Consider the following 27997-nt stretch of genomic DNA (forward strand, 5'->3'; position numbering starts at 1 on the left):
TTCATCCGAAAAAATAATTTCCCGATATTTTTTTCCCGCGTACCGCTTCAACAAAGCGCGGCATCTCTTCAGTCTCAGGTCCATTAGACGAGCATTCAAACGATGTCCTGTTTTTCTTCGATATGCCCGAAGCCCTAAGTCTTCATTTAACACCCTTTTCACCGTGGTTCTGCTTAACCCCATCTGAAGGGCCAACAGTTTCTGCTTACGTTTGGGATTTCTTTGAATTCGCGCCTTCACAGCTTTTATCACTGCTGGAGTCCTAACAGACCGAGGGCGACCACTTCTTGACCTGTCATCTACACTAGAGTCAGTCTTCATTGTATCGTTTGGTGGTACGATAAACGAATCTTTTGGGTATATTCAAATTTTTCAGTATGTTAAAAATTTGAATTGGCGCGTAACCGCAACGATGCAACGCAATAACTGCAACACGGTCTTCTTTAAGCGTCCACTCCATATTTAAAAATGAGTAAAATTCTAAAAGTATACATTTTTATTTTCATGAACAATTCGAAATTCGAATTCAATAAACTTTTTTGTGGCCAGCATTCTAAAAGAAAAGTTTTTACTGTGTGACAATACTTATGACCTGACTAGTTATAACTATTACTGAATGAATGCATACATTTTCATGTTACAGATAGCTTTAATCTTTATCAATTTCGGATGTGCGATGCACTGGCCGACGGTGCGTGACGTCATCAAGCGACCGATCGGACCCGCCATAGGAATGGTCGGACAATTCCTTTTTATGCCACTCGTGAGTTACATTTAATAGTAAAATATTTTATATCTCTAGATAAATTCAAAGACACAGTACCAAAACATGTAGTTTATATGTATACATATAAATAATATTTAGTTTTATTTTAAAAGTATTCTAACTCAAAACGTTTATTGTTATTATCATATCAAGTTCAATAAGGTAGATAAGAAAAATAGTTAATCAAATAAAAAATCAAAATAAAAAAATTAAAAAAAATTAGTTTTAATGTACATATCGACGCTTGAAAGGCAAACGTGACTAAGCGACAATGCGTGAGCTTTACAGTAGACTAATTTAAAGTTGAAATACCTGAAAAAAAATCTATTTTAATGAATCTAGCTGTAGGATTGAAATGATTTTAATAGACCTAGAAATGTATTTTTTTTGCGCATCGAATATGGTTATTGCCTATCATCAGTACATAGTATAAAACAAAGTCGCTTTCTCTGTCCTTATATCTGTCCCTATGTATGCTCAAATCTTTAAAACTACACAACGGATTTTGATGCGGTTTTTTTAATAGATAGAGTGATTAAAGAGGAAGGTTTATATATATAATAACATCCATTATATAGTGGAGAAATCAATAATAAATTACAGTTTCCGAAGCGAAGCGAGGGCGAGTCGCTAGTTTATGTATAAAGCAGTTATTCTCGCTTATATAGTCACGTTTGCCTTTCAAGCGTCGATATATAGATAGATATTACAACGTCATTGTATTGCTGCCATCTTGACTTGTCAGAGTTCCTTCGGTCTGGGCTACGTGATATTCCCGAACTCTCCCGCGATGCGTCTCGGGATGTTCTTCACGGGCGTAGCCCCCGGGGGCGGCGCCTCCAACGTCTGGACCTTCATCCTCGGCGGTAACCTCAACCTGTCCCTCGCCATGACGACCATATCTACTATTTGCTCATTTGGTAAGTGTTATTAATTTTTTGTAATTTTTTATTTCTTAGAAGAGAGAACTTTTTTTTTTTATTGCATAGACCCGCCCTCCCTTCACTTTGGAAAGTGTAATTTATTATTGATTTCTCCACTATTTAATGGATGTTATTATACATATAAACCTTCCTCTTCAATCACTGTATCTATTAAAAAAAACCGCATCAAAATCCGTTGCGTAGTTTTAAAGATTTAAGCATACATAGGGATATAGGGACAGAGAAAGCGACTTTGTTTTATACTATGTAGTGATATGAGACAATAGTGAGCATGTACTCGTTTTATTGTTTATATGTAAACATTAAGAATTGCATTTTAATGAATACGAAACAGCTATTTTTATTACGCCACAGACGAGTACTTAGTACCTATATACATAAGTACTATTTACTCGATACATACATTCAAAATAGTCGTATTTATTTGTACGGCATACTGAGTTTCTCGCCGGATCTTCTCAGTGGGTCGCGATACTGATCCGTTAGTACATACCGCGAAGCACTGCTCTTGTTAAGGCTAGTGTTAGCAGTCAAACCTGTAAAATTATAATTTCCGTAATTACTGGTGCTAGGACCTCTTGTGAGTCCGCGCGGGTACGCACAGCTCATCTGATGTTAAGTGGTTACTGAAGCCCATAGACATCTACAACGTAAATGCGCCACCCACCTTGAGATATAAGTTCTAAGATCTCAGTATAGTTACAACGGCTGCCCCGCCCTTCAAACCGAAACGCGTTACTGCTTCACGGTAGAAATAGGCAAAGCGGTGGTACCTACCCGTCCGGAGTCACAAGAGGTCCTAACACCAGTAAAAACTATTAATTTTGTTTCTTTTTTTCTATTAATTTTTTGTTTTGGTTTTCCGCAGGTTTTATGCCCGCGTGGTTGTTCTCCCTGGGTCAAGTGGTGTTCCACAACGCCAAGATCGTGGTGCCGTACGCGCGCATCGCTTACTTCGTGGTGGGGCTGGTGGTGCCGCTCGGCATCGGGCTAAGCATGCAGAAGCTGACCCCAAAATTCGCGGGTTTCATGGTCCGGATCCTCAAGGGATTTTCGACTACTCTACTGCTGTTCATCATCATATTCGCGATCGTTACCAACCTGTACATCTTCCAGCTGTTCACTTGGGAGGTTAGTTCGTCTGACATTTCTATTTTGTTTTTTTTTTTGTCCTTTGAAGGCAGACGAGCATACGGCCCGCCTGATGGTGAATGATTACTGTCGCCCATGGATTTCAGTAATGCCAAGGGCAGGGTCAAAACGCTGCCTACTGCTTAATACTCTCCACACGCCTCGTTTGAAGAAGGACATGTCATAGCGCTCGGGAAACACCGTGGAAGCTCATTCCATAGCCGGATGGTACGTGGCAAAATAGATCTTTGGAAACGCACTGTGGATGACTGCAGTGGCTCCAGGTAGTATGGGTGAACTGTACTCCGGTGGCGGGCGGTGCGATGGTAAAAACGAGATGATGGAATCATATCAAATAATTCCTCAGAACACTTCCCATGGAACATACGGTACAGAGGGAACCGAAGCTCCTCCGCAGACCCAGAGGTCCCAGGCGATCCGTGAGAATGGGATTATCGCAACGATAACCACTCACCATCAGATGGGCCGTATGCTCGTCTGCCTACAAGGGCAATAATAAAAAAAAAAGTTTTTCATACTTAATTATGTTTTTTTTTTTTATTGCTTTTGATGGTTGGACGAGCTCACAGCCCATCTGGTGTTAAGTGGTTACTGGAGCCCATAGACATCTACTATGTAAATGCGCCACCCACCTTGAGATATAAGTTGTAAGGTCTCAGTGCAGTTAGTTACAAGGGCTGCCCCACCCTTCAAACCGAAACGCATTACTGCTTCACGGGAGAAATAGGCGGGGTGATGGTACCTACCCGCGCGGACTTACAAGAGGTCCTACCACCAGTAATTACGCAAATTATAATTTTGCGGGTTTCACTTTTATTACACGATGTTATTCCTTCACCGTGAAAGTCAATCGTGAATATTTGTTGAGTACGTATTTCGTTAGAAAAATTGGTACCCACCTGCGGGATTCGAACACCGGTGCATCGCTTCAACACGAATGCTCCGGACGTCTTATCTTTTAGGCCACGACGACTTCGATTACTTACTTATGTTCGATTTATTTATCAATGCACTTAAATTACACACTTAAATTACTTTCCTACATCACCTTTGGTTGCTTCGTAAACAATGCGCCCGGCATTACGCCCTCCAATACACATCTATACTAATATTATAAAGCTGTCGTGTTTGTTTGTTTGAACGCGCTAATCTCAGGAACTACTGGTCCGATTTGAAGTGTTAGATAGCCCATTTATTGAGGAAGGCTATATAACATCACGCTAAGACCCATACAAGCGGAGCACCCATAAAGAATGTTTCAAATTCGGGGTTATTTTTACCTTTTGAGAGCGTGCGCTGCAGAAACGGTTAAAGTTTCACTAAAATAATGTATGACAGAATTGTTCCTCTTTAAGAAATCTAAAAAAAAGTCCGTCACAGCATATGTCTATATGTTAAGGTTGGCTCACTATAATGTTTTTTATGCTAACCAAATCTATATATATAAAAATGAATTGCTGTTCGTTAGTCTCGCTAAAACTCGAGAACGGCTGGACCGATTTGGTTAATTCTGGTCTTGAATTTATTTGTGGAAATCCAGAGAAGGTTTAAAAGGTAGATAAATATGAAAATGCTCGGAATTAAATAAAAATAATAATTTTGTTTTTCCTTTGATGTGTCCCCCGTCGGACGGATTCCTTTTGTTTGTTTTAAGTTTATTTTATACAAAAGTTTAGGTCTTTTATTTATCGATTGAGGCACTACGAAGTCTGCCGGGTCCGCTAGTGCACCTTAAATTAATTTTCTGCATCACCTTTGGTTGCTTAGTGAACAATGCGTCCGGCATTTCGCTCGCCAATACATATATATATACAAACACAGAAATTGTAATAAATAAAATATATGATTACAAAATTACAGATCGTGGTAGCGGGTATGGGCATGCCGTGGTTGGGTTACTGTTTCGGCTACCTGGCGGCGCGTCTGATGAGGCAGCCGCACGAGGACGCCCTGGCCATCTCCATAGAGACCGGCATCCAGAACACCGGGATAGCGATCTTCCTGCTCAGATACGCGCTCGGGCAACCCGAAGCTGATCTCACTACTGGTATGACGTCATCACGTATCCTCTCGATCCACTAACGGTACTTTTAGGAACCACAAGCACCGGTCATCGTTCCCGTCGAATCCGTCGCTTGCGACGAAGGGCTCGACGAGTAAATTAACTCCCAGACACAGCCCACTGAGTTTCTCGCCGGATCTTCTCAGTGGGTTGCGTTTCCGATCCGGTGGTAGATTCTGTGAAGCACTACTCTCTAGCATGAGTTAGCAATGTCCACAGGTTAGAGCCCTGTGAGCTCACCTACTCGTCCCGTGCATCTAGTATGACCTCTTGAGGTCACTAGAATAGGTAAGGAAAAAAACGGTATATATGCTGTTCAAATTCTCACGTTCCATCCTTCGAAATTCGAATTCAAATTTAAACAGATGCTTTTTGTTTTGGACCGGAAATACATTTCGCATTTTTTTTCTCGGTTTCCAGTCGTCCCAGTCTCGGCAGCTATCATGACGCCCTTCCCTATGATCGCGATCTTTATATACCAGAAGATCAAGGCTTGGTTAGTATACAAAAACACAATAATTCTAATATCGTAAAAAATAATTTTGATTAAATTCGATATTTGATACAATTTAAAATGTAAAGATTACCGACTTTTAGTAATTTAAATCGTTATAGATTAGATATAGATTACAATAAGTTCTTATTTATTTTAATTCGTTACCATAAAAAGTATTGCAATCAAAATTGATAACTTCTTATCGTACACTGAGATTAACGATAGTTGAAACAATAATAAATTAACATAATTTAATAATTGAGGCCGTCAGCGCAAACGTGACCTAACCCACAATTCATATTCGTGCTTAAGTATTGCAATTTATTTAAAACATAATAAATTTTGACGCAAAATCGGCCTATCCCTAGTTTCATCTATAGATAATAGATGCCTTTGTAAACATCATTTTAGAGCGTATTTTTTTGCCTACGAAGTTATTGTATAGGTAAATTTGAACATCATTATCTCCATGTTAACTATGGTAAGCTTAGGCCACTTTTGCGCTGACGGCCTCAATTATGCGAACCATTTTTCGTAAAGCGATTCTATTTTTTAATTTAGCCGCTATTTATAATACCGGGAAATATCGACCACACTAGAAATTGGTCAGCAGTCACATTATCTTAGATTCGTCACTCTAGAACTTAATCTGACGGAGTTTTTTTAACTATAATGCGTGCCAAACTCCTGCCTATTTCTGCCGCACAACAAAAGCTCGTTTGATTTGATTTTAATCACAGTGGGATTCTTCGAAATGTTTAGTTCTTTAAATGTCCACTAGAGGCGCTTCAGTAGTTGTGTAGATTATCTAAGCTTGAAAACAAAAAAGGTTGTAATTAAAGTCACCGTTAAGCAAATTATCTAAGTTTATCGGTGAATAATCATTTTGTATAATAATATGATTATAATAACGGTAATAATTGTGTGAATGTCTTTTTGTTTTTGAGTGTGATCGTTTTTGACAGGACTATCATAGAGGAAAATGCTTTTTGTGTTCTGTCAAATTACGAAGCCAAAAATTTTAAATCATTCATAATCAATCAAAACAAGAATTTTTCGAATGCAAATACAGTTTCGAAATTGTACTTTATGATGAGACCAATAAGAGCTAATTTTGTTTGTGAACTTGACAAAACACAAAAAATGGACATGTGAGTCGACTATTATCAAAGCCGGCAATGTGACTTTTGGACAATTATTGGTAAATCAGAAAAACGAATTATTGACTTTGTATTCCATTGGCAGTCATAAAACTCTTCTGAACGACATCTTAGATAAATAACAGGTTAAGTATTAACCTTTATTTAGTGCAGGTTTTGAATCGTATTCTTTGAAGGAGACGATTATATTCAAATCAATCTGTATCGCTATATCAATAACATTTTTTTGTCCAAATACACAGATTGCCACCTTTGATAATAGACGACTCATGTATCAAGATGGCCACCGCTTCCTCGATCGCTCACCGACGAAGGATTCGTTCGTTACGTTACATGGGAATGTTATAAAAATGAATGTGTTTTTTTTTCTTTCTGTTTTCATAATAAACACGTCACCGACATCGTTCGCATAACGTTATGTCGAGTCAGTGCGGGAGGTATGTTCAATGCGTGTCTATCACTCTGTAACGTAGAGGTGGCGGTTTCCGACTTCAAAGACACACAACGTCACGTATACGCTTGCAACGCCGTAACTTTGACAATGTGATGTATATATTAGATATTAACACGCTGAAATAGGTCACCGGTGCTCAGTGTCTTAACAGGGGGGTTGGGGGGCGGGGGGCATCATGCCTACCGGCCGCTACTTTTATTATAATTTTAACGGCCGTCTGGTGTAGTGGTAAGTGACATGGTCATTGCACAAGGGGGTAAATATATATTATGTATGTGTATAATAAGAATCTTACATTTATTTCCGTCATCTGGTACCTGTAACACAGGTTCTTTACGAACTTAGCACGGGACCAGTTACCGTGGCGAAAAAAAAATGATTTCTGGAAAGTACATTTTCGAATTTAGTGCCATTGTTATATATAATAAATGTTAATTCGTAAATAAAAAGAAAAAAAAAGGAACATAAATAGTCTAAATCAAGGATGAGATAAAATTGAATTTATCAACTTTCTCCTATCAATTCGTTTTCCTGTTCTTTTCTTGTTTATTTTTAATAAAGAAATAAAGTTTCGTAAATTATTAATAACAGCTAAGTTATCTGCGGCTCCACCAAAAAAAAAATTAAATTTCAATTGGCCCATTGATTAAAAAGGTTGCTCACCCCTGGTCTACATCAAACTTTTTATTATTTTAAAACTGGGTTTATTCATAAATATGTAAAATAAATAATAGGTATCTTTTGAACTAATTCTATATTCTATCATTCCTATTCATCTTCATCTCTCTCTGTTAATTTCTAAATCTAGTCTTGTTTTCTCAAGTACATTTTGTGTCTAAAATTTAAAGCCTATCTTGTGCCTATGACTTTATTTATTTTACTTTGTTTATTTATTAATTTGCGAGTATATTTTACATTTAATATTATGTTTTTTTTTTCGAATTGAGGATCAAACAGGTATTGTGCCTTTGTGTCCCAGATGCGAGATAAGATCGCTACGCCACTGCCACACTACTTACTAAGACGCCGAAATATCTAGTATAATCTTATAATAACGAATCCGCAGATACTAAGAATGAATCGTATTTTTAAAAGACCTAAAAGACTAAAACCTACATTAATAAACAAAAGGAGGCAATCGAGGCATCTTAGTAACAGAAATCGACATAATTTATTCAGTGCGCCGCGTAGGGCACCGGTGATCTATATAGCAGTCAACGTGATATATTTAAATCCTTAATGTACATTTAATTTAAAATTTCATTAGTGAAAACGGACGTTACATTAGTTCTGACGTATTAAACTGAATTTCATTTTCATCACACAAAAAAACCTACGAATTTTTAGGAATATATTATAAACTTATATTGGATACTCAACAATTTTTAAGTAGAAATTTTGTGTTGAAATTACCAGTAACTTGTACAAGTCAATAATAAGTGTATGATTTTTTTCACGATGAACACTGACCGGGAATATAACGGAGATCCCGTGTTTTAGAAGTCCGGTCATTAATCGCTCAACTAGTGAGACGATGAAATTCAAATGTATTAGTAATTAATGCCAATAGTATAATTGGAAATTATATCTTCACTTTGTTCGTCCGAAGCGCAATGTACTTTAAATATTTAAAGTTGCCTATCCGGTAGCTTACTGTTGCTCATGCTCATTAGAAATGCTAAGAGCATAGCAACCACTCATCTGTTCTCATAGACGATGAACATTAGTATCAAAAATTAACATTATTATGTTTTACCAAATTGATACTCAATATTATCTTTCAATTCGATGTCCATTGCGCTCTATCAACCGGTCAATACTAAAGGATCCTTTGTGTGCTCGTTGGATGTAAAAATAAAAATGAAATGTGAATCGATTTGTATATAAATTGTCTGGATATGAAATGCGTTACTAAAACACAAAATGCTCTTGGCATATTTTGATGCAAAATATCGGGATATTTTAGCTATAATTTCCATTATAAAATACAAATCATATAGTTCATATTATGTTCATGCGATGTCTTGTTCAAAATTGTGTAATTGGTCGCGTTGGCATCATAATCAACCAAGAAAATTAATTATTAAAATACATAACGCTTATCTGTGTCAGGGTCTTTGGGGCTTTCGGTTAAAACGTGGTCAACAGTATGGTGGTTGGGTTTTTATTACAGATAATAATTTAATAACGAATGTCGTGCATGTATAATAACAAAATATCAGTAGTAATAGAAAAACAATAGACAATGCCATAAAATTTAAATGTACATACGTAAACAAAATTGTTTAAATTATTACTAACATCTTTATTTTCGATTCGTATAGGCCTTTGGATCTGTGGCAAAATAAAAAGATAACCATTTTTTTTTTTCTTATCTTATAATCAATTTAAAATATAAACACAGTCTTTATGAATGATGTTTTCAATTAAAAATTAAACCTCTGGTATATTTATGGTATATTTATTTTTATTTGATTATTAAAAAAAAAAGTTGATTATTCAAAAATATCGATCCGGCCTTGATCTATAGTTTTACATGAGATCATTAATGTACCTAAGCTTATCGTTTTTCTGAATGTCAACGTTTTAATATTTCTACATGGCAATTCCAGTATTGTCAACCGACAAAAGCACCAGAAAATTGTCGAAGAAGCCAACACCCCCACTTCAGAGACGCCAGAGCCGGGAGTCGCCGTCATCGCAACCGTTGATGCACTCGGAACAAAATAGTATAGTTTGATATAATTCGAACATCACGCAACAATAATACGCAAGATCTGTTTTTTTTTTAATAATCATACAAGACTAACGTTCTTGATCAGACAGCCAATAATAAACTTATTGTTATTAAACGTTAAACGTTATGATGACAACTAGATAGAGAGAAAAAATAGTTTCATTAATAATTCAACTGTTTCACATTATGATTTGCTTGAAGGATAAAATTTATTTGATCTTTGAAAAAAAACATTATTTTTAAAATACTGACCTGGAGCTAATATAAAAAAAAAATGGATTCTCATGACTGTGCGATGAATTAAAGTATAAGTTATACGGTTTAATCCATCTTACAATTTCTAACCTTTCCATTATTTTACGGAATCCACAAATTGGCGCTATTGTCGTAAAAGTATTCTAGTCCTATCTACGAGTCTCAGATGATAATTGATGAAAATATTTGTTAATAAGGTAATTCTGTGTGCAATCCTAGCTGACATGAAAACGCGGCAAGACCTAATCATACTGTTTTGGAATGGTTTCTAATCATTTCCAAAATGATTGACTTTTTTATTGTCCATTGACAACTGAATTTGAAAACATGGCTTGGAATAAGACTAGATTAAACCGCGCCAAAAATATTATTACAATTTTCAATTATGTTAGTTGAACCTAATTTTTTATAACTTTTTTTACGTCACTTACGTATGGTATTTTAATAAGTAAAATACCAATTCGTGTACATACATTGCTGGTGTTTTTTTTTTTTCAATAAATTTAAATTCCATAGTGCCACCCGTAATGACATATCAATTAGAGAGTGTTGCCATATATTTTATTTTTTTGCAGATTCGAATGAAAATATTTTTTATGTAATAGTGTTTTTTTACAAGCAGATCTTGTCGTTGAATTGTTTTTTTTATTTATTTGTACCGTTCGCTTTTTTATTGCACTTATTTCTACAAGTTTATTATAAGCGTCGAAAAACTTTTTGAAGCAAACACTTTTAGTGTGAATAAGATAAGATTTTTGACGATTCTATTGTAAGTCCATTATATTTGGACTGGTTGAATAAAGTGTTCATGCTAGGTCGTAGATCTGTAATAACATTACACAATACTATTACAACGCAAAATATGTAAAATCAACATGACAATGAACACTATTGTGAACAGAAAAAGCAATAGTTCTTAAGTCTAAGAAAAAATATTTTAAACAGTGAAATTCAATATAAAAATATTTAAAAAACTCAAGTTTTTCTTAATTTACCATGCAAACATCAATATTAATCGTTCACTATTACATTATTTCGCAAATTATAGTATTGTGTAATATTATTGAAGAATGAAATTCCTGCCTTAAAAAATACAAATAAATTATATTGTATGGGCCTTCATATGTTTTGGCGCCACATACAATAAATAATAAGATCCAAAATAAACGAAATCCTAGAGATCTTTATTCGAAATTTTAAACATAAATATGTTATTTATTTTTGTTGAAATTAAAAAAAAAACGTTCACCTATAAAATTTTTGTCGTTACATTTTTATTTGAATACAATTTCGGGTTATTGGGCTTTTAGAATTATGTACACTTTGTTACGTGTGTTTGACATTAGTTTGATTTCTATATTTTATATATATATATATATATGCTAATTTTTTTACTTTTCATTTAAGAAAAACGCAACATTGTCTGTCGTTAAAAACATTGAACATACAAATAATTCTCAGACTTGATCAGTAAGTATTGCAATATCTACATTGTGTAACGTTTACATATTTTTTATTTATTTAAAAACCAATAATAATATTGCGTTACTTTTTACATCTTGCATTGCGGATTTGTTACCGAAAAATGTTGCCAATCACAGAAATATCTACTAAATTAATATAAATAAGAGTTCAATGTTGAAACGATAAATAATTATCAATAATGGCTTATGTTAATATACTGTCTTGTTGAGATGGTTCAGTGTTCACATGACTGGTTTTATAGGTGGAACAGATGTGAAACTAGCGCGGGCGGTGTGTTATGAAAATGTTTGTCTGATCATATCAGTATTTAAGTTATGAATGATAACGATTTTGTTATAAGAAATACAAACATTTTTATTTAGTTTTTTTTTGTTTTATTTACATCATAGTGCATAGTTTCATCGGATTTCGTATGTCATTGGCCTAATTAAAACTGCGGTTTGATTTCACGTTTTTTACTGTCATTATATTATTTCGTATGATAAGCGAGTCGTCCGTGACCACCGAAACTGTAAATTATTTGAAAAATCGGAAATAATATGATAATAAAAAACCCGGTAACCCCAAATGAAACGGTGAAAAAGTTTTAATTATTATTTACAGTAATCACAAAGTGTCCCTCTGATTGGTAGCAAAAATGATCTCACTGTATCCTGTAACACTCAATAAGAGCAGGCAATAATTGAAGAGAATTCTTATTAAGTTTAAAAGTATTTAATTTACGAAATCAAAAAGATCAAAATTCAACCGTATGCACGGAATCTTTAAGGTTTAGATTCATTTAATATGTTACATTTTGTCTTCGTGCTGACCCTTTTCTGTAAATGTGAAAAAAAAAGCTTTAATAGTTATGAGAAAAAAAAACCAAGAAACTCAGTTGGCAAACACAGGAGAATGGCACTGTTTTGTCTGCAATCATTTAATAATATCTACACATTAGTACGTCGGTCAAAAAAGGTTAATCATAATCTGAACTGATATATCCTTCGTGATTTAACTAACGACACTGTCAAAATACTATCACGACAAGTAATTGTCAAAAGCCGTACCTACAAAATGACGAAACTTTAACCCCAATATAAAAATAAAAATCAACATGTAATTCAATATACTTTCACCATCCACCGCCCTTTATAACTCTCAGAACAGCCGACTTCACCACAGAAATGGGTAAACCAAAATTCGATCCGCCAACCAACACCTTCCCGTATAAGATAGCTAAACGTTTGAACATACTGAGTGTCCCTAGGAAGTACATTATCGATACCGGCGAAGGAATGCCGGCTTATACCCCGAGGGGGATAAGGAAGTCGGCATTAAACAGTCAACTCTCTGATCGAGTGCACGATGTGTCCTGGCCTTATTTGCGGTTAGTATTCATCACTACATAGTATAAAACAAATTCGTTTTCTCTGTCCGTCAATCTATATATTTTTTTTGTATTGCTTAGATGGTGCGATGACCTCCGCACGGTGGCCGGCAAGAAGTGAATGAGGAGAGCCGCAGACCGGGCTGAGTGGTGTAGATTGGGAGAGGCCTATGTCCAGCAGTGGACGACTGTGGGCTGTTGATGATGATGATGATGATGGGTGGACGAGCTCACAGCCCACCTGGTGTTAAGTGGTTAGTGGAGCCCATGGACATCTACAACGTAAATGCGCCACCCACCTTGAGATATAAGTTCTAAGATCTCAGTATAGTTACAACGGCTACTCCACCCTTCAAACCGAAACGCATTACTGCTTCACGGCAGAAATGGCAGGGCGGTGGTACCTACCCGCGCGGACTCGCAAGAAGTCCTACCACCAGTTATTACGCAAATTATAATTTTGCTGGTTTCACTTTTATTACACGATGTTATTCCTTCCACGGGTCGATCGTAAACATTTCTTGAGTACGTATTTCATTAGAAAAGTTGGTACCCGCCCGGGATTCGAACATCGCTCAACACGAATGCACCGGACGTCTTATCCCTAAGGCCACGACGACTTCAAACTATATCCCTATGATGCTTAAATCTTTAAAACTACGCAACGGATTTTGATGCGGTTTTTTTTAATAAATAGAGTGATTGAAGAGGAAGGTTTATATGTATAAATAACATCCATTAAATAGTGGAGAAATCAATAATATATCTGGTGTATAAGTAAATCTGGGACGCATCCTAATTTGGAGCCGGATGATCGAGCGTGATTTTTCTCAGTCGCTTAGATTGATATTTAACATACTAGACTAGTGACGGGCAAAGTACGGCCCGCGGAAGTAATTAATCCGGCCCGCCGAGAGTCTATCCATCCTAAATATTCTAGTCAGCATTTTGGCGCGTAAAATAAAATCTGACGTTTATAATTGAAAGCTCCAATTCGTCAGGAGTGTTTTGAGCTTTCATTATCTCATAATTAACTTGCCATCATTATAATTATCTCGGCAGTCTGTCACAGGTGTTAGTTTATTTATTGGAAAAAAAAAACCATTATTTTCACCTATCTATCACACGCCTCCCGTCTCACATGCCTAACAAGGCGTAATAATAAAACGTATTTTGTTTATTAAAAAGCTTTAATACAAAATTCATTTTTTTCTATAATTCTGGCCCTTCGCTAAAAGTTCTTAAACTTTGTGGCCCGCTATTAAAAATGTTTGCCCGCCACTGTTCTAGACGATTCCTAATATTAAAAAAGACCTACAAGCAGAGGTTTAACGAGGAACGCTTGGAGCGTATAGATCGAATGATTGAGGCAGCGAATGCGACGTGCTACTCGAAGCTCGCCAACTGTGTAATCGATCTTAAGAAACAAGACACTAAGGTACTATTTTATTCTAAACGAGAAATCCATACATATTTTTTTTATTGCTTAGGTGTGTGGACGAGCTCACAGCCCACCTGAGTTAAGTGGTTACTGGAGCCCATAGACATCTACAACGTAAATGCGCCACACACCTTGAGATATAAGTTCTAATAAGGTCTCAGTATAGTCACAACGGCTGCCCCACCCTTCAAACCGAAACGCATTACCGCTTCACGGCAGAAATAGGCGGGGCGGTGGTACCTACCCGTGCGGACTCACAAGAGGTCCTACCACCAGTAATTACGTAAATTATAATTTTGCGGGTTTGATTTTTATTACACGATGCTGTTCCTTCACCGTGGAAGTCAATCGTGAACATTTGTTGAGTACGTATTTCATTAGAAAAATTGGTACCTGCCTGCTGGATTCGAACACCGGTGCATCGCTAGATACGAATGCACCGGACGTCTTATCCTTTAGGCCACGACGACTTCTTGCCGACTTCTTGACGACGACTTTTGCCATTGTAAAATGCTCTTTATGTTTTTGAACTGATTTGATCGAAACATACCTACTAAATATTAACCAGCAACTAGTTACGTCTGATTATCAACGATGTAGTATAATAGTATAACCCTTTGTGAATAGACAAAAATCAATTTTAAACCTACATTTATCTAAGTTTCAAATTTCGAACAGAACTGACTTGTAACGATGTGAGCACGAGACAATTTACCTATTACACATGAATCTGAAACTCAATAAATGGTAGAATGAAATATACCGTATGCCCATTTAAATTACAACACAAAACTGTTAGTTAGCGATCCTGATTTGAGTTCAATTGGCCAAAACATCGAATACAATAATCGCTATGAAAACTAATAATAACAAACTTCGTAGGACGTCAAAAAGAAGAAAGGTTGGACCGAAAGCGAATGGAAGAAACACATGGATTACATCAGTCAGATAGCCGGACCGAAACGTGACTTTAGGCCACCTCCAGCTAAAGTGCGTGATCACGTTAAATCTATAGTTCGTTTTTAAAGGAAAAAACGACAAGAATGCGTGTTTTTTTTTGTTAGATGGGTGGACGAGCTCACAGCCCACCTGGTGTTAAGTGGTTACTGAAGCCCATAGACATCTACAACGTAAATGCGCCACCCACCTTGAGACATAAGTTCTAAGGTCTCAATGTAGTTACAACGGCTGCCCCGCCCTTCAAGCCGAAACGCATTACTGCTTCACGACAGAAATAGGCAGGGCGGTGGTACATACCCGTGCGGACTCACAAGAGGTCCTACCAGTACCTGGTAGACCAACAATTCGGCAGTTGTTCGGGACTTGTTTATCCATGCATGCTTATCTTATAATAGCCGTTTTCCGGATTTCTTCTAGACTATTAAAGGCATCACCGTCGTGCCGGTTGATCGCGAAAAAATCCTTGAAGCCTTCCATCTTAAAGGATGTATATTTGCTTTTACGTTTTGTTGACTGTGGGCTCTGTAACCGCTTAAGAGAAGTGGGACATAAGCTCGATGGGCCAATTCTGGTTTCCTATAAAATATTGACCTCAAATACCTTTGTAATACCATTACCATTGTATTACTCAATCTGAGAAGTAAAAAAACCGTTTTTTTTAAGTCGATTGGATTTCATTCTTATTAATGGATGAATTTGAATTATAGAGAGGTCAAAGTAAACCATTGGAAGCATTACTACCAAGGCTCATGCAGATATCGTCGAGACCAATGTTCAAGATTTACAAGAGACTTTCACAGGAGACGTGGTACAGAAACCCTGAGAAGGTATGATACCAGTTTCATAAAATTTTAGAGTATGCTAAATAATCATTTGTTTATAAAACACAAGGCACAAATCACGAATACTAATATTAACGATATCTTAATAAGAGAACGCGATAAGTTCTTCCTTGTAGTAATTTGAAATGATAGATCAAACACTTTATATGATTATTTTTTTTTATTGCCTTTGAGGCAGACGAGCATACGGCCCATCTGATGGTGAGTGGTTACCGTCGCTTATGGGCGTCAACAATGGCAGAGCCAACCCGCTGCCTACCATTAGGTAGGTTCTCTCCACAAGCCTCGTTCGACGAAAGGAATGTCATAGAAAATTTTTTTTTTTTTCATTTATTTATTTATTTTGCTCATCAAGATTTGATTATAATCTAAATAATTCATCCATACGACAAAGATGCCTCTATTGTGTCTTAATATGATGCTGTGAGAAAATTACTTGAGTAGGTAGGAAACTAACTAACAATAATTAATATAACGATTATTTCAGGTGGCACCAAAAGCACTGAAGTACGTCATATCAGACAGGGTTAAGAAGTTGGCCGTTGCGAGAGTTGTACCGCAGCCGGGAGCTTTCGACTAAAGCACGCACCCTAAGCAACTACAATAATAATCCCAAACTAGCAAAACTACTACAAGAAAAGCTTAGGAGAAATATAATAAAATTCAACTTTGTTTCCATTTAATAAATTCACCAACAACATTCAAATCTGAATAAATAAAAATACCATTTAACAATTTAACTGTTTTATTTTCATTATTTACATCGGTAACTAATTTTTATATAATATATTAAAATAAATAAATTGAGAAATACTGAATTGAATTGGTTACTATTTATTAAATTTGTAACCTATACACCAGATCAATATTTTAAGTAGAAATAATTCTTTAAATGGCGCTCAATTTAGTCCAATTGATACATAAATCTTCGCTAGATGTCGCTATTAACACAAATAAATGTATAGAACTTTTTATGAATAATCTATATATTAATACGTGAAGCAAAAACTTTGTATCCCTTTTTACGAAAATTGCGCTGACGGAGGAGTATGAAATTTTCCACACTTATAGAGAGTATAGAGAAGAAGTGCACGATGCCAATATTTTTTTAAAATAATGCATAAAAGATACATTAAATCAATAAAGAAAACATTATACACACTACATACCGTGTATTTGACGCACACACGCATGCATACTATTTATTGTCAAACTTTTGTTCTTGACGTCTGTTGTCAAATTGAGAATAGAATATGGTTTGTCCTTGTTAATTTTTTTTATTGCGTAGTCTTGGCGAAATTTGTGATTATAGAAGTATAAAATACAATCATAATAGAGTACAAACTTACACTTCCAATTAATTTTAGTCGAATTTCGACTATTGCGGGACCTCGAGTAGAGATTATTACTTAAAACAACTTAACATTTGATTAATTTATTTTACAACATTAGAACGCACGATGTAGATTGTTAGTTCGTTCAAATATGATTTTTCTACTAAAACAAAAATAAAAATTTAATAATTTTCTTCTATCAATGTTACACAACATTTTTATGTTAGTAGCGACACGCGCGAGTGTCAAAAGAGACTAAAATAATTTTCCAGACAACTTTTAGGAGAGGCTGTGAATGACCGCGTTTGTGAAGTCTTTGGTGGTGGACTGACCGCCAAGATCTTTTGTTCGCACTTTGGCGTCTTTCAGAACTCTGTAAAACAAAAACATTATAAAGTAATAACATTGAAATAGTTTAGCTTTTTATTAGCACAATTTAAATTAAAATAGATTTCTTAGAACTTGTATCTCAAAGTGGGTGGCGCATTGTTTGTTTGTTTGAACGCGCTAATCTCAGGAACTGCTGGGCCGATTTGAAAAATTCTTTCAGTGTCAGATAGCTCATTTGTTGAGGAAGGCTATAGGCTATATCCTGTTGGTCACGCTAAGACCAATAGGACCACCAATAAAAATAATGTTTCAAAATCGGGCTATTTTTCCTTTTTGAGAGCTTACGCTATATTGTTATTATTATTGTGTATTGAACACTGCCTCGCCTGAGAAGACGGCAGGACACACTCCGGCGAGGTGGGCAACAATTGGCCGGAGCGTTAGGGACTATTGTGTGAGAAACCGGCTAACTATACGGGCATTGTCCAACAAGACTGCCTTTTGCGGCTTGGGCCAGCACCGACTTTTTCTTGAGACCAAGCCTCTCGAGATGTTTTGAGAGGCTTTTAGGGACCAAACCATTCACCGATAAAAGTACCGGGATTATTTCTGTAGATAACACCCTCCACATGTCGGTCACCTCGTGCGGCAGGTCCAGATATTTGGTCTCTTTATTTGCCTCGGCGCGCACAGGTTCTCGTCGTAGGGAATGGTGATATCCACCAGCAATACCCGAGACTCCGTCTTATTATTATTATTAATTATTATTATTTGTAGATCTTCAAAATAAAACTTGTCCGGTATTTTTTGGGTAAATACGTACTTATTGATGGCGTTCTTGATCATCTTCGAGTACTGCGGCAGGTTGACGTGCGCCAGGAGATTGGCGGAGCAGAGCAGCATGGCGGTCGGGTTCGCGATGTTCTTGCCCACGGCGCCGGAGAAGATGTGTCTTGCTCCCTGTTTCATAAATACTAACGTTATTCCTTTTGGAGATTGAATAAAGGAGTTAATAATGGTCATGTGATAAGCGAAAAAAATCTCTTTTTTTCCTACCTATTCTAATAACGAACTAGAAGGTGAGCTCACGGGGCTCAAACCGGAAGCGATGCTAACACTGACCCTAGCAAAAGCAGAATCTACCACCGGATCGGAAACTCAGTGGGCTGTGTCTGTGGGTTAATTTACTCGTCGAGCCCTTCGTCGTAAGCGAGGACGGTGACCGGAAATATGTCTGAATCTGAATTGAAGTAATGGTGAATGAAACGTGTAATTAATGGTCTTCTTTCTAAACGAGTCATCGGACCTTGACGAATTTTATTCATGACAGAACAAAAAAAAATGAATTCTCATATAACGGGCTTATAAATCTGCGATAAATTATTGTGAATAGGACCGTGTTTAGGACTATGCTTATACCTGCTTTCCAGAATAAAATAGAGGGTACCAAATAGAATTGTAGAGATATAGACATAGATAAAGACAATAACATAAAACGAAACTAGATCGATTTCGATTCAAGTTGCGATTGTAAAGGGGTTGTGAAATGCGGTCGTAACCGAAATATTCAGTTTTGACCTTAGCTCGATAATACGTCATAATTTTTTTTCGCACTAATTTAATTGGGTAAGTCGACTTGCAACTTTCCTTTTCAGACCTTATATTAAAATATAAGGTCTGAATTATATCAGATAACGGCTGTCCCATCCGCGAGGACTCAAAATTCGCCTAATAAATATATCACTGGTAAAAATCTAAATTGACAAAAGGATGAACTCCTCTCAACGGTATTTTCTGAGCGCTATGACACGTCCTTCTTCAAACGAGGCTTGCGGAGAGTACTTAATGGTAGGCAGCGGCTTGACTCTGCCCTTGGCATTGCTGACGTCTATAAGCGACGGTGACCACTCACCATCCGGTGGACCGTATGCTCGTCTGTCTACAAAGGCAATAAAAAAAAATAGAAGAAGCTAAGTACCTGTTCGAAGACCGCGCAGTCAGCGCTGTAGGAGGCCCCCGCGACCACGCCGGCGCCGCCCACCAGCCCGCTGGCCAGGTTGTCCACGATGTTCCCGTACAGGTTCGGAGTCACCATCACGTCGAACTGGTTCGGGTTGGACACCATCTGCATCGTGCAGTTGTCCACGATCATCTTCTCGAACTGGATGCGAGGGTACAATTTGGCCATCTGAAAAAAAAAGATACAATTTTACGAACACGAAATACTAAAGATACTTCCGTTTCACGCGCGCCTACTAAGTCTGTCATTACAGCTATTCCAAAAACGCTTTTGCGGTAGTCAGCGGCTTGGCTCTGCCCCTGGCATTGCTGAAGTCCATGGGCGACGGTAACCACTCACCATCAGGTGGGCCGTGTGCTCGTCTGTCTATAAGGGCAATAGAAAAAAAAATACTATCGGCCGCAAATTAATGCACCAGCGACATCTTACAAAGGTGATAAAAAAAACAACAGTGTCTTCTTGTTTAAGTCTCATTAGCTTGTACCCATTGATTGATTTAAAAAAACGGTGCGCGTGCAACTTGGTGCACGTGAATGAAGTTAAACTTCGAAATCGAAAAACGATGTGTAGTATTGTGATTTTCTTCATTCTCATCTTTATTGGACGCTACCCGTTGCTAACCGCTCGCGCTAGCCTGTAACAAGTATACTACGCGCATGCGTTCGAGTGGCACGGATTCACTCTCGCTCTGTCTCTTTCTAGTATGATTGCGTTGATCATTTAATGCAACCTTGCTATGTGCCGCATTAGAAGTTTCACTTCAAAAAATATACAAACACCTTCACCGTCGTCGTGGCCTAAAAGGTAAGACGTCCGGTGCATTTGTGTTGAACGATGCATCGATGTTCGAATCCCGCAGGTGGGTACCAATTTTTCTAATGAAATACGTACTTAACGAATGTTCACGATTGACTTCCACGGTGAAGGGATAAAATCGTGTAATAAAAATCAAACCCGCAAAATTATAATTTGCGTAATTACTGATGTTAGGACCTCTTGTGAGTCCGCACGGGTAGGTACCACCGCCCCGCCTATATCTGCCGTTAAGCAGTAATGCGTTTCGGTTTGACGGGCGGGTCAGCGTTGTAACTACACTACACTGTGGGCTGTGAGCTCGTCCACCCATCTAAGCAATAAAAAAATATATATATGAAGTCTGTAAGATCCTGTACTGCTTGCTGATTTGGTTGACCAGGAAGCAGCCGAGAGTTACCTCCTCGCAGCTGCGTAGGAACAGTCCGTCGCCCAGCTTCATGATGTTGGCCTTGTGGACAGCCGTGACCTTCTTGCGGCCCATCTTCACGGCGTAGTCGAAAGCGAATTTCGCGATACGCTCGGATTTCGCTGCGGTGATGATCTTCAAACACTCCACCACGCCTAGTTGGCAACATAAAAACACATTCTAATCAAGGATGTCTATTTTACATTGAAAAGGAATCCTAACTGACAAACTATGTGAGTAAGTTTATATCTATATATTAATACGTGAAGCAGAAACTTTGTACCCCTTTTTACAAAAAATGCGCGGACGGAGGAGTATAAAATTTGTCACACTTATAGAGAATATAGAGAAGGAGTACAGAATACTGATATTTTTTTAAATAATGCATAAAAAATTAATTAAATCAATAAAGTAAAAAAATCACACACACTACCGTGTATTTGACACAACACATACACACACATATTATACTCTTTGCTTATTGTCAAGCTTTTGTTATTGTTGAAAGTCTGTGGTCAAATTGAGAATAGATTAATATTGTTTGTCTTTAATATTATTTGTCTACAGTGTAGCCTGGGCGAAATCTGTGATTATAGAACTATAATAGTCTATGACAATAGGACCATAATAATGTCCAATCTTCAAATTTCAATTAATTATAGTCGAATTTCAACTACAGAGGGACCACTAGTAATATTAATTCCACATAAAAAATTCTAATCCTTAGATTTAACCAAAACAAATTTTATACATACACAGTTAATTTAAAAAAAATCGGGTTTATAAAAGTTTAATATCTATAGTAGTTTAAAAACATTCCTCATAAATGTATTGTTTAATGATGTTTCTAAGTCTAATTTTACTAATAGAAGATGAGGCCAGAAGCAAATGGGATAGTGCTTTTGAGTATTTCATTTAATCTATACACTAATATTATAAAGAGGAAAGATTTGTTTGTTTGTTTGTTTGTTTGTTTGTTTGTATTGAATAGGCTCCGAAACTACTGAAACTATTTGAAAAAAATTTTCACTATTTGGAAGCTACACTATTCCCGAGTGACATAGGATATAATATTTTTTGAAAAAAATTAGGGATCCTTACTAAAACTCCAATAATGTAACCCTAGGTGTAAAAATTGCCTAAATTATTCTTTACATCGCGTGCCCTGCGAAAACTATTGATGATAGAATAAAATAATGTACTACGACTTTGTAGAACACATTAATATTTACAGAAAGTGTCGTGTTGTAGTTATGCCGCAATAAGTGTTCTTTTATTTAAAAAAAATAAAACATCGTCAAATATTGTTGAAAATTTTCTTAAAAACCTGAGCGCAGCCGGAGCGGACCGCTAGTTCTTAATATATTTGTTACCAACCGGGAACGGATTCATGTTCCAAAGCTGAGTACTCTCCTTCGGTCTGTTCTCTGATGATGATGCAGTCCACGTCCTGGTGCCTGCACTTCACGTTGGGCAATGACTTCACGTGCACCACGTTAGCGTAAAGATCCAGGGCATTACGGAGCTTCATGTTTAGGGTCTGTAGCTCGCCAGTGTGAGAGAAGTCAGGAGTGGCTAAGATACCCTGTAGTGAAAGATTTCAATCAACAGTAACATTCCAGATCCATAAGTCTAGTAAATGTATAATTGAACATAGGTTAATTAATACACATCCATAACAACATGGATTCGATTGTAACAATGCAAATCATAATTGAGAAAAAAAAACTTCAATAGGTCATATATTGTAACGATACTTGAGAGCTTAGAACTTTTATCTTAAGGTGGGTGGTGCATTTACATTGTTGATGTCTATGGGCTTAGTAAGTAACCACTTCACACCAGGTGGACTGTGAGCTCATCCACCCATTTAAGCAAGAAATAAAACATTTAGGGCCAGAAAAATAAACACCCATTGCGTCAATATTAACTGAATTCTTAATGGTACTCGTAATTAATAATCAAAGTCTTATAGTTATTAATTAAATAAAAAGCAACAAATCAGTCTTTAAGTCCAATATTAACTGAGCTACCTTGATACAAATCTTGTTAACAGCGATAGAGTTTACGACGTCTTCGAGTGGTGCACTAAGTGTTGGATTCACTTCAGAAAAGAAAAAGGATTCAAAGTCCACTGGAATGCTGGCCGCCTGTGGACATATACATATATCTGTAGATACAAGATTAAAGATAGATAATATGTTATTGCAATAGTTAGTTGAGACAATATGATGTGTCAATAATTTTTAAATTCTTTTACTACAGCCAAATAAGACAAACTAACTGAAAACCATGTGTTAATGTCCGTGGGCTTTGTTAACCAACTAAAACGGTATGCAGCTATGGCAGCTATGGCATCAGGTGGGCCGTATGATTGTGTACCTATAAGGCAATAAAAAAAAAACGACTATGTATATTTTATAACTTAACTCATGTTTCAAAGTTGGGATTTAACATTACGAAATTACCTTGAAAACTTCTTGTACAGCGTAGACAAGCTCAGGACCTACACCGTCCCCAGGAATCAAGGTGCATTTGATACGACCTTCCTTTGTTGCCCTCGGTTGCTAAAACATTTGATGTTAATTAGTATTTTTGATTTATATATTAATTGGACATTAATTTATTTCTATTTTTCGATATTGTTCGCTCCCTTGGTCTTTACGCTTTTTACATTATATATATCCAGATATAAATAATGCCTTTATGACAAAATGCAGCCTTTAGGGTCCTTGGATAATTTGAAATATAAACAACTGACAAAATTTCTGAAACTTGAAGATTGTGTTGAAATTTAATTAATTTACTCTGCTACAACATTTCATCAACTTTAATGATAATGTATTTAATTTTTAAAAACTATTTCTTTTGTTACTATCAGCCTTGTTTGTTCTATTCCTTCTTCTTACATAATGTCTTGTACCATGTGTAATGATATAGTGTGATATGTGATTTACATAAATAACAATCTTATCAATAGGATAACAAACACACTATTGACCTAAGATGATGAATGATGAACCTATTCTAGACTAATAAAACATAAACAGATTTTATGTTTAATAAGTAAATAAAAATTTATGAATAATACATTTTATAACAAGATATTAGGATAATTTTAGTGTGCTCGACATTGTTTTGTTTTTAAGATGTTACTTTTGTTTATTTAATACATCATAATTTTGCCTTTATTTTCATATGCGTTTAAGTTTCAGCAAGATGTAAACCATATCGGATTAATTAAGAAAAAATACAAATTTAATATAATACAAGACTCTGTAGTTCTCTTGTCTCATATTGTTCTGTATAGAACTAGTTTTTAAATAACTTGCTAAGAGACCTTGAGCTGATGAACTACCAATATCCATAACATCCATAATGCATACAACATCCATAACCATATGAAGCAAGAACTCCCCAACAAATCTACCAAAATATAGAAAATATGCTGATGACCAATCTAAATATCGCAAATTTTAAGCCTATGCTCAGCAGTAAACAAGTATATGATGAGGGTAACGGAGACAATGAAAATTGCAGACAGTAAAGCATTTTAATGAGACATCTAATTTTAGTAATCGACTTTTAGTCTTCCTAACCTTGTCACCTCAACAAAGTTTTTCTTCAACCTTTATCTAATTCTTTGTTTAAATTAACATTAATTTTGATTCATTTCCAAAACTAATAAATAGTTGACTTTTAACAATACTTTTACATCCAAAATAATATGTTTCATACAAGATACTCACCTATTTGGACTTTGTTGAAAATAGCTATAAAAACAGTTACAAGTTAAATAATGCTTATGGACATCACAAATGTTGCATTGAGCTTGCAATAACATGCGACAACAGAATTCATTTCACACAATATTTTCATAGTAAATTTTAAAGTACAGTCAATATCTCTCATGCTAAATATTTTAGTGGACCATCCTATTCATGTTTGATTTTTTTCTCGTAAAGGCCATATTCTACTAATTAAAGTGGAATTTGTGTGCAACATGTGATTTTTTTTAAATTCTTTCCCCCCAAATACAATGTAGAATATAATTAATTGTTTTAAAATTTCACAGTTATCTACATTATAAACATCATTTTTAACCAAGTCTTATGAAGACTTCAAGTTTCAATGAGATCCTAATATTTCAATAATGTTGTAAGCACCTTATCACAAGTAGAAAAATGAAGATTGTGTGTAGTTCTTTAAGAGTTTCATATATGTATTTGTCTATCTTTCTATCTAGTTTTTAAGTATTACCACATTGACTCAATGAAACTGTGACAATATATGCTTACAATATAGTTTTTTCAAGACATTTTAGAATGCATTTTTTTCTAGCAAACTGAATCGTGGATTTTGCGATAGCACCAAAATATTGAGAGCTCATTGAAACTAGAAATTGTAGTAAGTAGCCATTAAAATATAATGGCGTTTATAAGAATAGAATGGTTAAATTATTTTATAGATATAATATACACAGACAATTACATGCATAAGCACAACAAAATGCTTACATCAACTCCTGGAGATGACATGTAGACCCTGATATTGCTCAAAATTAAAATTTGTTTAGAATTGATAATTCTGGACTATGAAATTGACAGAATTACGTTTAATTTTATTTGAAATTTTTAATTCATAACGAATAAAAAAATATTTCCTTATAAAAGATTATAAACTTGCGTAGTAATTAATTTTGTATGTGTAAGAATATCATATAATGCAAAAAAAAATTGTTTCATTGTTGGAATTGATCAGGGATACTTGCTATTAGTGCACAGTTAGTATTCTCACCAGGGCTCCAAATGGTGCATAACATACATTTTTCTCCGTTGTTACCGAACTTGTGTGTACACCCTTTCCAACATGTTGAGATCCCTGTAAATTTATTTATTTATTTACTGTATCGGAATGTATATCAAACCTTACAAAATCATTATATTTTTGCATAGCATTTCATTTACTTTTTATTCCATAGCCAGTTAGCTCAAGGTATACTTATTCTATGGATTTTTATCATTAATAATGAATTCCAATTGCACACTTAACATATTTTTAAGCTCAATTAATCACGTGAGGTAAAACCAATGAAATATTATCCTGCATAATCCTTATTATTTTATGAAATTTAATTATAACAATTAATCACGTGAGGTAAAACCAATGACATATTAACCTGCGTAATCCTTATTATTTTATGAAATTTAATTATAAACGTAATTTAATAATAAATTTCATTTAAGGCGGCGTAAATACTTCATGTAAAAATACATTTTCAGGACTACACGGCAGTAGTGTTACGAAACATTTGAGCACTATTTTCGAGTTATAATTAGCAGTTTTAAATCAACAATACCTGCATAACAGCTCGAAAAATATTCCTGCTAAGAAAGGACATGTTTGAATTTGATAAAAACGTTTGTTAAATATATATATTTTCTAATAAATTATTTATGGAGCTCCTTTCCTAGCAAGCAAAGGTAACCTCATAGATTATACACTACCCTCACAGATTAATATATTGGTTACTTTACTGGTAACCTTCAAATTGACATACCGTAAAATGGGGCGTTTAGGGACAAATTCCAACTTTATGAGCAATTTTAAGGTAGTTGTTGATGTATATATTGCTATATCAGGATCAAAATGATTGAGTCTTGGGGCCATCTTTGTTGTCTAATTTAAAATTATGCAACTAGCATTCCAGTTTAAGCAAAAAATGCAAAAATAGGTGCAATCCCTATTTACCCGAAAATTGCGGTTAATTGGGACGAAATGAGAAATTTGCTAGGGCTGGCACTACTTTTATTTTTATATATAGTTTTAATTTATTTATTTATTTAGTTGCACCAAGAAAGTGATCATCAATAAAAAAAAATTGAAAAACTGATAAAAGTACATGGCAGACATCACCTCAATTATAGGTGCAATCGACAGTGCTGATATTTCTATCTGGGTTAAGAGATTAGGTGTGTCGGTTATTCCATGGATTAATCAGATGAATACCCCCACTCTGAACAAATATTAAATATTTTATTATGTATTACTTAGACATTTTTGTCCACCTTGAGATTTCATTGATCTTGTTACATGTCTCTGCAAAATCGACTTACATATATTAAATTGCTTATCTATTTCAAATAAAGACTTATTCCCAATTTCGCTTCGAATAAACCAGATTTTTACCAACAAATTTAAAAAATATTGTTATAACTGCATAGACAACCCTACAAACCTGTACCTATTTATACTTAGGTCGTTTCCATTTCACGTATTCTCATCCCAATTGACCCCTTTTTCGTTGTTATTTGTACCTAAGACGTCCCCAATATCCCCAAAAACAACAGATTTTTACATGTATTTTTATTTAATCAAATACATTAAAACCAATAACAACTGAGACTTACCTTTAATATATATGCTGGTTCAAACACTAAATAACGTTTATAAATCATAGTCGTCTTCTATTATTATCAAATAAATAAAAGAGAGCAAAGTTTCTAGCACTAAAATAATTACCACCACAGGAAGTTAATTTGAAACGCGATTTTTTATAAGTTAGCAGCTATTATTATACATATTCAGAGTTGTTTTGTGAACTTTCAACATTCTACTATTAAACTACAAAAAATGGAAGATTTTGCAACGAATTTATAACTTATATTGAGCGTCGAAAGATTTTCCCGGTTTTTTCCCGATTCGCCTGTCAATCCCTAATCGCCCCATTTTACCGGTACTGATTTACTGGACTTCTTCTAATACCTATCTACATTCAGTGACAGCTTGGACTTTTTGGCGGGAACACGAGAAGTGAAGTTGCGTGATTTGTTTTATTTTGTCTATTTAGTGTTTTTTCAGGTTTAAATGTGTATTAAGGGTGGTTTATTAGCTGCTTAATATCTGTGAAAGTGCTCAAATGTGGGAAAATGAAACAAAGCCGCTGGACGTAACTTCTCGGGATCCTC

General features: G+C 35.6%; 3 protein-coding genes across 6 annotated transcripts in view; 2 read left to right on the forward strand and 1 right to left on the reverse strand.

Moving 5' to 3' along the window:
* The window catches only part of LOC101736665 (ileal sodium/bile acid cotransporter), a 40784-nt gene extending 28909 nt beyond the window's left edge, over positions 1-11875 (forward strand). For all 3 annotated transcript variants that reach the window (XM_062676320.1, XM_062676321.1, XM_062676319.1), the window contains exons 5-10: positions 644-763; positions 1512-1686; positions 2579-2841; positions 4723-4909; positions 5345-5420; positions 9647-11875. In XM_062676320.1, coding sequence (XP_062532304.1) covers positions 644-763; positions 1512-1686; positions 2579-2841; positions 4723-4909; positions 5345-5420; positions 9647-9764 — 939 coding nt within the window. In that variant the 3' untranslated portion in view covers positions 9765-11875. The remainder of the gene's footprint in view (positions 1-643; positions 764-1511; positions 1687-2578; positions 2842-4722; positions 4910-5344; positions 5421-9646) is intronic.
* A 646-nt stretch (positions 11876-12521) lies between these two features.
* On the forward strand, positions 12522-16858 carry LOC101736273 (uncharacterized). The gene is made up of 5 exons (XM_004927196.4): positions 12522-12880; positions 14171-14318; positions 15204-15311; positions 15989-16108; positions 16611-16858. The coding sequence occupies exons 1-5, from the start codon at positions 12678-12680 to the stop codon at positions 16701-16703; spliced, it is 672 nt and encodes a 223-aa protein (XP_004927253.1). The 5' UTR covers positions 12522-12677; the 3' UTR covers positions 16704-16858.
* LOC101736806 (isocitrate dehydrogenase [NAD] subunit beta, mitochondrial) lies at positions 16851-26727 on the reverse strand. Of its 2 annotated transcripts, none has more exons than XM_038020577.2 (9): positions 26389-26727; positions 25854-25910; positions 23498-23596; positions 23063-23179; positions 22407-22614; positions 21021-21184; positions 19766-19975; positions 18611-18747; positions 16851-17830 (listed from the first exon to the last, which is right to left on the reverse strand). In XM_038020577.2, the coding sequence occupies exons 1-9, from the start codon at positions 26428-26430 to the stop codon at positions 17737-17739; spliced, it is 1128 nt and encodes a 375-aa protein (XP_037876505.1). In that variant the 5' UTR covers positions 26431-26727; the 3' UTR covers positions 16851-17736. The 2 variants fall into 2 exon arrangements, with proteins under 2 accessions (XP_037876505.1, XP_037876504.1); XM_038020576.2 differs by having other exon boundaries at positions 25827-25910; positions 26389-26688.
* Between the last annotated feature and the right edge of the window lie 1270 nt (positions 26728-27997).

Source organism: Bombyx mori, chromosome 26 (genome assembly GCF_030269925.1).
Source record: "Bombyx mori chromosome 26, ASM3026992v2".
In the NCBI taxonomy this organism is placed as follows: Eukaryota; Metazoa; Arthropoda; class Insecta; order Lepidoptera; family Bombycidae; genus Bombyx; species Bombyx mori.

Excerpts from the sequence above, each read along its gene's own strand:
- LOC101736273 (XM_004927196.4), top strand. The coding sequence starts at position 12,678 with ATGGGTAAACCAAAATTCGATCCGCCAACCAACACCTTCCCGTATAAG. Across the intron at positions 14,319-15,203 it reads TTAAGAAACAAGACACTAAG|GACGTCAAAAAGAAGAAAGG; the intron begins GTACTATTTTAT and ends CAAACTTCGTAG. Across the intron at positions 15,312-15,988 it reads TTAGGCCACCTCCAGCTAAA|AGAGGTCAAAGTAAACCATT; the intron begins GTGCGTGATCAC and ends TTTGAATTATAG.
- LOC101736806 (XM_038020576.2), bottom strand. The coding sequence starts at position 26,430 with ATGTCCTTTCTTAGCAGGAATATTTTTCGAGCTGTTATGCAG. Across the intron at positions 25,911-26,388 it reads TTTTTCGAGCTGTTATGCAG|GGATCTCAACATGTTGGAAA; the intron begins GTATTGTTGATT and ends ATAAATTTACAG. Across the intron at positions 21,185-22,406 it reads GGAACATGAATCCGTTCCCG|GCGTGGTGGAGTGTTTGAAG; the intron begins GTTGGTAACAAA and ends GTTGCCAACTAG.